Genomic DNA, 9,243 nt, shown 5'->3' on the forward strand with positions numbered 1-9,243 from the left:
GTCGCTGCAGTGCCCTACCCAGATCATCCAGTGCTCGCTCGTAGTTACGCATTTCGTTCTGTGCCAATCCGCGTCGGTAAAGGGCCTTCGTGTTCTCAGGATCGATCGCTAGTGCGACATTGCATGCGTGCACGACGTTCGCGTACTCCTTCAACCGTAAACGTACCGCGGCCTGGTTGAGGCAGTTCAGCAGTTGGAACTGCTCCAGCTGTGTCTGGCGCTCACGCGGGTACTGTCGATTGAGTTGGTTAGTGAAGAAGTTGTAGTAACGTTCCGCCTTTTTGTAGCGCCGATTCGCACGAACATCATCTCCATCCCGGAAGAATCTGTTGCCAGCGTTCCGTATCGAGTTCAGGTACTGCAGCATTTCAACAACCTATGATAAAGAGCAAATCCGTAGACACCTGTTGCTGCAGGAAGGAGCGGCCGAAAGTGCCATACCGTAAAGGAATCATAAAATTTCTCCCAATCCTCCGGAAACGGTTGTAACCGATCGAACTCATCGTCGCTGTCGTGTATGCCCCAATCGTTGCCTGTCTCGATTTGACCGCAATTTTCAATCACGATCGGTACAAGTGGTTCCCCTTCTTCGCTGGAGTTTCGTTCCATCTCTCCGATAATGCCTCCACCGCGTATCACGTACCCGACGACCACATTCGTTCCGTTAAGATGCGGACACTCGCCGGAGGTGATGAAAAATTGGGAATTGTTTGTGTGAGGTTTGCCAAGGTTGGCCATCGATACTGCACCATCTTCATGCTGAAATGCAAAACCACATTAGTGACAAATTTAGTGACCAAATCAGTGTAACGTTTCCTTGGACTGACCAATAGATGAAAGTTTTCGTCCTCAAAGGTATCCCCGTAAATGCTTTCGCCACTGGTACCGTTAAAGTTCACGATGTCGCCGCCCTGGGACATGAACAGGGATTTTACCCGATGGAATTGGCTGCCCTTGTAGTGGAGCCGAGTTCCGCTGGCTGCTGCCGTGCCCTTCTCTCCCGTGCACAAAGCACGGAAGTTCTCCGCTGTCCGTGGTACAACATCCGCCCGTAGTTCTATCACGATTCGGCCAACTGGAGGCCAGAGCAGGGAAATCGTTTATTAATCTTCCGGTAAGAAACTCCGGCGCGCTGAACGCTCCACTCACCGCTCTCGTCTCCGATTTTCACATCAAAATATACCAGCGGATTCGAAGGATCATGAACGGTGCGCTGTACCTTGATGATATCCGGAACCGAAGCCATGCTGCCTAAAACGGTTCCTGCAGCATGCCGCAATAATTGTTGCTGTAAAACCACGAAAGATTAAACTATTCCGTTATTTTTGTGCGGAAATGAAAAAATGCGGAGCCATGAGAGGAATTCTCACTATAGAATGACGTCTCTTTCTCACACAGTCACCGCTGTCAACTCTGTCCCGAGCTCGGACCAAAAAAAAATCCTTCTATAAGCTCGATCTGGCCCACATATTTTTGCGCCTTCTACCAGCGAAATCTAGAACGTACGTTCACAAAACCCCTTAGTTCAGGTTAATAATCGTGGTTACCTTGTGCACGAATCGTCGTGAAAGTGTGGCGCTCCGCCATGGAGTTTGCCGAGCTCATCCTGACTCCCAAGCTGGACGGAGTGCTGCTTTACGATCAGCTAAGCGAAAGGCCCGTCGACGGAACCCTTTGCATCACTGGGCATCATTTAATTTTGAGTACACGACAAGAGGGAGCTCAAGAACTGTGGGTAAGTTGCGAAATTGGCTACTTTTATCATATTTTTTAAGAACTTTGGCCCTCTAAAATGAGGCTAAACTCGTCTCATCCGGTACCATATGGCTCGATGATTCGTCGCCGCGTAGCCCCTGGAAACGAGGAAAAAGGAGTCAAACTAATCGCATTACGTGTGGTCCACGCAGCCCACTTTAATTTAATTTTCCGCGAAATAGGTGCAATCCTCTCCCTTTGTTTCACACAGTTTTGTTCTTTTACAGCTGCTGCACCAGAATATCGACTTGGTCGAACGAAAGCCGCACATTGTGAATAATATTCTCGAAGGCGGTACGATCATCCTGAAATGCAAGGATCTGCGCATTATCGCGCTGAAAATCCTGTCGCCACAGGAGTATTTCAACATTTCCAACTCTATCGAGCAGCTGTCCAACTTGGAGGAAACGAAAATGCTGTATCCCTTCTTCTACATTCGAATGTACGATATTCTAGAGGACGGATATGGCGCATACCGACCGGAACAAGAGTACGCCAAGCTGCTGGCCAATGGAGATGAGTGGCGACTGACGACGGTAAACAGCTCGTACCAAGTGTGTCCCACGTATGGTTCCAAGCTGCTCGTGCCACGATCCATCACGGACGACCAGATCGTACAATCAGCGGCATTCCGTGACGGCGGGCGGTTTCCGGTGTTAGCGTATCGTCATACAAACGGTGCTTCAATGCTACGCAGTTCACAACCACTGGCCGCACCCGGTGTGACGAAACGATGCCGGGCGGACGAGGCGATCCTCAATGCGGTGCTTGGCCGTAGCAAAAAAGGCTTCATATTTGACACCTGGGGCAGCAAGGGCAAAGGTGGCAACACCGAAACGGACCAGCATTATTCGCAGTGGAAGAAAGTAACGCGTCCCATCGGACAATTTAGCTCGGTCTCGGCATTATTGGATAGCTTTCAGAAGCTAATGGAAGCATGCAACGATGTACAATGCAGTTCGGATAAATGGCTTTCGAGATTAGAGATCTCTGGCTGGTTAGGCTATGTACTCAATGCACTCAATGCGGCCTGTGTCGTTGCGCAGTGTCTCGATCAGGAGGGAAGCCCGGTACTAGTTCATGGTGGCAAAGGGTTTGACACGACGCTCATTGTTACTTCGTTGGTGCAAATTATATTAAATCCTGACTGCCGAACGATACGGGGGTAAGTGTTGGAAGCGGATGGCATACTCAATTATCTAGCACTCAACATTATCGCACGCTTCGCGTTCTTTCCCCCACCCACAGATTGCAAGCGCTTATCGAGCGAGAATGGCTACAGGGCGGATATCCGTTCTCAACCCGACATAAGCATTCGTGCTATACGCCAGCGCATCAGAGACGGAAAAGCTCGAGCGCGACCTTCCTGCTGTTTCTCGATTGCGTGTATCAATTGTACGCCCAGTTCCCTTGCAGTTTCGAGTATGATCACCGCCTGTTGATAGTGATCTTCGAGCACAGCTACTTCAGCCAATATGGTACGTTCTTGTGTGATAGTGAGCATGAGCGGGTAAGGCTCAAAGTGTTTACTCGAACAACCAGTCTGTGGTCACATCTGAATCGCCCTGAGGTTGTCAAATCTCTGCTAAATCCACTGTACGAGCCGAATCCGGCCGTTATCTGGCCTTCGGTGGCACCCATCAGCATTGTGCTGTGGTCGGAACTGTATACGCGATGGTCCGTGGATCAATCGCAGCTGAAGATTACCTTCGGTCGGATACAGGCGCTGGTGAGCAGAGAGAAGGACTTGCGTAGTCGCGCTTTGAAGCTACGCCGGCAGCTGGCAGATCTACAGCGGCAGCATAAACACAGCGAAAATGGAAACAATGCCGATCGCCTGCATTCGGCCACTGCTGATATGTATGATCCAGGCGATGATGGAGATGAGGAAAGCCTATCGTCCGACCCCATAGGTAGCAGTAAGTAATAGTCGATAGTAGGTTATAGATAAGGTTAGTTAGCCCAGATACAGACTGATAGACAGAATAGTAGATGCCCATAAAGGAATCCATTATGACTATACTTACCGAAGCCTTCTTGAGCGTTGCTAATGAGATAGATTTTCAATTTGCTATACTACCAAGCGAGGGGTATTGTTGTCCCCCCGAATAGGAAGTCGTTAAACAGCATTGAAGTCAACTTAGAGCTTACTTCACCGGAACAAGGGATACAGGCCCTGCCATCTTTGGCAGTTTGACTAAAGTCCTTAATGTTGATGACATTCATTCCTGATTTTCTTGATTTTCTAATTCACTTTTGCCTTCGCTCAATTTACCAAACTTTCTTTTTTTCATTACATCCATCTAATTTGGTTTTACGGAAACGTTTATGAATTTCTGCATATTTTACTATTACTTATCATTTGGGTGCTCTCCCTCGGCATTAAACTGTGGATGGAACTCACTGTAGCTCGCGCACACTACCTTATCATTTGGTAGCACACGGTGGTGATGAAAGTATTTCATTTCTATTTCATTTTATTTCTAATTTATAGTGTTGTCAATGATGAAAAAGTATTTCAATTTCGTTGTGTTTATGATAATGAGGGATCACTCCGCTGCTGAAATTGACTTTACTAGCTCAATCATTCGAATTTCTGATAGATGACATATTCTGGTATTTTCCGGTAATAAGGCTCATCATTCGAATTTCTGATAGATGAAATATTCTGGTTGTAGGCGGGCTTTCGTAAACTTTCAGAGCCAGTCCGGTTCGTTCAGGCCAGTTCAGGGCTTTCTAAAGTTTCGACGGCTAAGCACAGCCGCCCGTATACAATGGGCGCCACCAATCGGCTATCATCAGTGATCGGCTTGGCTGAGATGCTAATGCCTTCGTGTCGTTCAAGGCCATGATTTATTTAGCCAACTAACGTGTTCATAAAAGTATTTTCTCTTTCTTTTATGTCCTAGCGATAAATGTGCTTTATTCTATAACTTTTTTTTTATTCAATTATAGAGGTTTTAAACTGACCAGGTTCTTTCGCCTCTTAGAAACGTGTTTACATAAAATAGTCATTAATATATATTAATGTAAAGCTGAAGATTAGTTTGATTAATTTAGTTTTTCTCATGAATTTTACTACTTTCGTTTCATTTTCCTTACTGTTGCTTAGGTCAATACTATTTTTCCAGTGAGCCTGCACTCTTCCCTGGTTCTATCGTGTTTAATACAGTCTGCTAATATATGTTTTACTGTTATTTTTGTTCCACATGCTTCGCATAGTGGTCCGCTATTGTTTGTATGTTTATTGTTTTTCCTCGGTTGTCCACTTTGCAACTGCCCCATATATCATTGTGTGCATTAAAATCTCCCATAATTAAGTATAGCTCACAGCACTTTTATTTTTAAATTGTATGTTATAAGGGATTATTTCACCGCTGAAAATGACTTCTTACTAAAGCAATCAAATTTCTGATAGATGACATATTCTGGTATTTCCCGGTAATTGGGTTATCCATTTGAATTTCTGATAGATGAAATATTCTGGTTGTATGCTGGCTTTCTGTGCCATTATCCATAATTTGTTCAGGACGCTTTAAAAGGAATGATTTCTCTTATTATTTAGAAAAAAAAATATTTAGAAAATCTCTACAGTTCCATTGTAGTATTTTCGCCATATGTTACCATTATTTATCATTTCCGTGCAATCAATCGGCATTAAAATGTTGGTGGAACTCACTTTAGCTCCCTTTTTTCACCCTATCATTTGGTAGCACAAGGTGGTGATAAAAGTATTTCATTTCTATTTCATTTTTTTCATTTGTTAATTTTAATTATCTATTATCGTTCGTTAAACACGATCCAAACATTCTTTAACTAAACTTTAATTTTATGGAAGAGTATTCCATTTTCATTGTGTGTATGATGGTGAGGGATCACACAGCCGCTAAAGTGGACTTTACCAGTTCAAACAATTCAATTTCTGATCGATGACATATTCTGGTTGTAGGCTTTTTTTTTAATCTAGTGATACTAAAAGCATACACAATCATGTTTCGTTACCACAGCCAGAATGAGGATCATTGCGAGAAGTTTCGTATGCAACCACACGTTCGATTTCAACTTTAGTGTACAGATGGTCGAACATCTTTTTATTTGAAAATCTTGTTCGACAGCTAGTATCCAAATAGTTTTGTTGAACTGCTAGATTCTTGCTCATCTCTGCCTTAAGCATTCTTTCTGCTGATTTCTATTGTTACTAAACGTTTCCGTAAACTTCAATTTAAATTAATTGTTATTTCAATGAAATTCTTTAATTAACAGTTGTAAAATCTTTGTGAAAAAATAATCTCCATAAATTATCAGATGGAGTTCTCCGCGATTCCCCCGTTTCAAAAATGATGCTCCCTGCCTTATAGGTATTTGTTATATATTGAGCTTTATTCTCAACAGTTAAAATACAACTAACTACGTTTCCACCTTGTTGCTTTGCTCGTTATATTAAACTTGCTTAGCTACCCAAAGTGAACTATGATATACAAAAGCATTAAAGTACAGCACTTTGATAAAGTCATTACTATTATTACTTCCTCGAGATACACTCGTGTTTTATGTATAAACTGAGAATCGCCACTCAAATGAAACTTGAACTTTCTGCCGGTGGAGTTTGTTCTAGATAGACCTTTGCTGTTTTTCAATCACTAATCACTAATCACTATCATCGAAGATGTCATTTCGATCGCAGGTGATTTTGACTTATTTATTAATCAACGCAACTGCCATCTATAAAAAAAGAGCTTCACATGCTGTATTTTCGTCCCGCAAACTACTTTAGATAAGCCAACAAATTTGGAAACAAAATGACAAATCTGCTCTCCTTTATATCGATTAAATTAGCTCCAAGTTCCACGGTGCCTTGATAAAAATTCCGCTGTTTTCTTGTAATGTGAATTAACTCTCCATCAACGAGTGAACATTAACCGCTATTTCCATATGGATTCCTTTAAGGCATACAAGGATGAGTTACGTTGTTACTCTCGCTAAGAAGAATAGGATAGACAAACGAAAGAAAGTGAAGAACGTGCCACCGGATACCAAAAAACCAGAAGAGTAAAGTAAAGTGCGATCAGCGAATGTACTTGGGTGAACAGGACTTACGCGTAAGCGGGCTATGCTATGGATTCAGGATCTCAGAAACAATATCACATTGTAATAAATTGTCAATTCAGAGCACACCGTGAAATGAATCAATTGTAATATAAATTAATTTGTCATTATTTTAATCACTTCAAACATCTAATTGGTGATCGGTCACATGTTACAATGGAGCAATAAAATTGTCGACAGATTTGTATAAGTCTAGAAAGCCAACAACAGACAATCCTTTAATCTGCTCTCGTAAGCTAAGCTCTCAGAAATTTACAGAAAGAAAGAATAACATGAAAACGAATCCTGTGCATTCCATAAACCGTAACGTATTATGCTAATATATTCCTCTTGGATCAGCTTCAGGCCATTTCGAATGGAACTGTTCAATGCTGTAATTTCGTTACAATTACCATAAGGAGATACTAAAACAAATAAATGCATCAGCAGGCAGGAATGCTGGACGATTAGGCCATTAGTAATGGAATAAAAGCTTATTGAACCTTTTCTACGTTACTCGTGTATTCGGTATTTTCGCTTTTTTTGTTTTTAATTACGAAAGAACTGTTGATTAGTGTGGTAAGTATACCCTCGTCGCTAATGATTTATGGAGTATGTGCTTTCTTTAGAACGATTGATTAGTTCTATGATCAAATCCCGATTTATCAATCCAGCTTTTCTTAACCATGTTTCTAACAGTTTTATTGCAAATCCTAATGAATACTAGTTTTCTTGTCAAACTAAACATACGATTACGGTTCTCCATCTTGGCTTAAGTTTGAAATAATAGGTGATTATAAAGACAGTGTCTATACTGATTTACTCACCATATATTACGCCATCATTAGAATAGCTCTATCCCCGAAGCAGCCTCAGTCATACCACGAGTTGCTTCTAATAGTTTTCTTCTTTCGGTTGTTTCCACTCTACTTTTTCTTTCTTTAAAATGCCACACCGCTTCCCCCTTCTCTAATGTAAACAAACAAATTCTACCCTAGCTCAATCCTCATGCGTGAAAGGTTTTATACTAACGGCCGCATTGTGATCTGCCAGACGATCATCCATTTCCTGCATCATGTGCTGATATGGTATTGCTTCGTGACTACGCTGCCTCCCATCTCGGACCCATTGTACACATGATCCATATTCACATGACACACAGTACACTCTGAGTCGTAGGACCCGGATCGGAGTAAGCAATTATATTAAATCGAGCATATCTTATGGACCTCAACTCCCTTGAGCACTTGAGGCGAGAAATACACAACACACGAAATACACTTGTGCATAGGTTCTGCTTAGAACGCTTCCAGAGCAAGTAGAGCACTTGGAAGGTATTTCGAGTTTCCATTTGTTTCGTTTTACTGTTTGTCGTTCCTTTTTTTCTTATGAAATTCCGAAGTTAATATTCGTTCATGAATGCACACGCGTGTGTGTGTATTGCGGAATATTATTGGGAGTTTGCTGGCGTTCGTTTCGGTTTTATGATCCACAAGAAACATGACCCTCTTTCTCTGCCTCTGCCATCGATAGCACACCAGCGACGTTAGGAGACGGTTGTCGGCGGTTTGAAGTGAAGTGGTTTTATGACTCAAAAAGGCCAACCTCGTAATGCGCTGGAATCTGGAAGCGTTACGGAGAGGATAAGCAAAGACCTCTCCCCGGTAATTAACTGTGATTAGTAACGCCGCACGAGGTTCGCTCTTTTCATTATTATTATTATTATTGGTATTATTTGGTGTCTCGTCATCGAACAAGACATTCGTCGCCTTCGTCGGTAGAACAACGAACAACGAGAACAACTCTACGTTGGTTATTCCGTAGAGTCGAAACGGCAGAATCTTATTAACATATTTTTTATGCCATCAAATCCGTCTCAATCTTAACGCCCAGTCGATCACATCCCACTGGTTAGCATAAAACTACCGACTCCTACATCATTTTATTGACCTGGCGCACACTTTAGCAATCGATTGGTCGGCGGCAAAACTTCTGAGCCTGCTATTCAATCATTTTGCCTAGTAAGCTCTAACCTAATATATCGATAATTCCTTAAACCATCAGCCGCCAGCCAGACGGGGTCGCCTTTGTCATCAATTTCGTCGAATCGATCCTTTGAGATAATAAAAATTGCTCGATTTAATGATTTCGCTTTCGAAACGAGAAACGGTTTCTTTTTCGCTGCCTTCTGGCATATCTTACTAACTCGTATTACTGTCTTATGCCGTAAACCTCTTGAAACCATCCGTGTAGTCCTGAGTTTTTGTGAAGCTTCACAGGGTGAGAGGGAGGGAGGGAGGAGATGGTTTTTTTTATTGCCCGCCCCCTCGCCCCCTTAGGCACCCAGTGTGGGTGCCGAATGAGGAGAAAAATGAAAACCAAGACTCCACCCTTAACAACACC

General features: G+C 42.5%; 2 protein-coding genes across 2 annotated transcripts in view; one reads left to right on the forward strand and one right to left on the reverse strand.

The window, feature by feature from the left end:
* LOC125951413 (peptidyl-prolyl cis-trans isomerase D) overlaps nt 1–1,563 on the reverse strand; it is a 1,823-nt gene extending 260 nt beyond the window's left edge. The window contains exons 1-5 of the mRNA XM_049680240.1: nt 1,548–1,563; nt 1,150–1,288; nt 828–1,075; nt 442–759; nt 1–376 (exon numbers count right to left, since the gene is read on the reverse strand). The exon at nt 1–376 is cut by the window's left edge and continues 260 nt beyond it. Coding sequence (XP_049536197.1) covers nt 1–376; nt 442–759; nt 828–1,075; nt 1,150–1,246 — 1,039 coding nt within the window. The 5' untranslated portion in view covers nt 1,247–1,288; nt 1,548–1,563. The remainder of the gene's footprint in view (nt 377–441; nt 760–827; nt 1,076–1,149; nt 1,289–1,547) is intronic.
* On the forward strand, nt 1,455–7,346 carry LOC125951411 (myotubularin-related protein 9). Its single transcript, XM_049680237.1, has 3 exons — nt 1,455–1,735; nt 1,983–2,920; nt 3,004–7,346. The coding sequence occupies exons 1-3, from the start codon at nt 1,586–1,588 to the stop codon at nt 3,680–3,682; spliced, it is 1,767 nt and encodes a 588-aa protein (XP_049536194.1). The 5' UTR covers nt 1,455–1,585; the 3' UTR covers nt 3,683–7,346.
* The last annotated feature ends 1,897 nt before the right edge of the window (nt 7,347–9,243 follow it).

This window comes from Anopheles darlingi, chromosome 2 (assembly GCF_943734745.1).
Source record: "Anopheles darlingi chromosome 2, idAnoDarlMG_H_01, whole genome shotgun sequence".
NCBI lineage: Eukaryota > Metazoa > Arthropoda > Insecta > Diptera > Culicidae > Anopheles > Anopheles darlingi.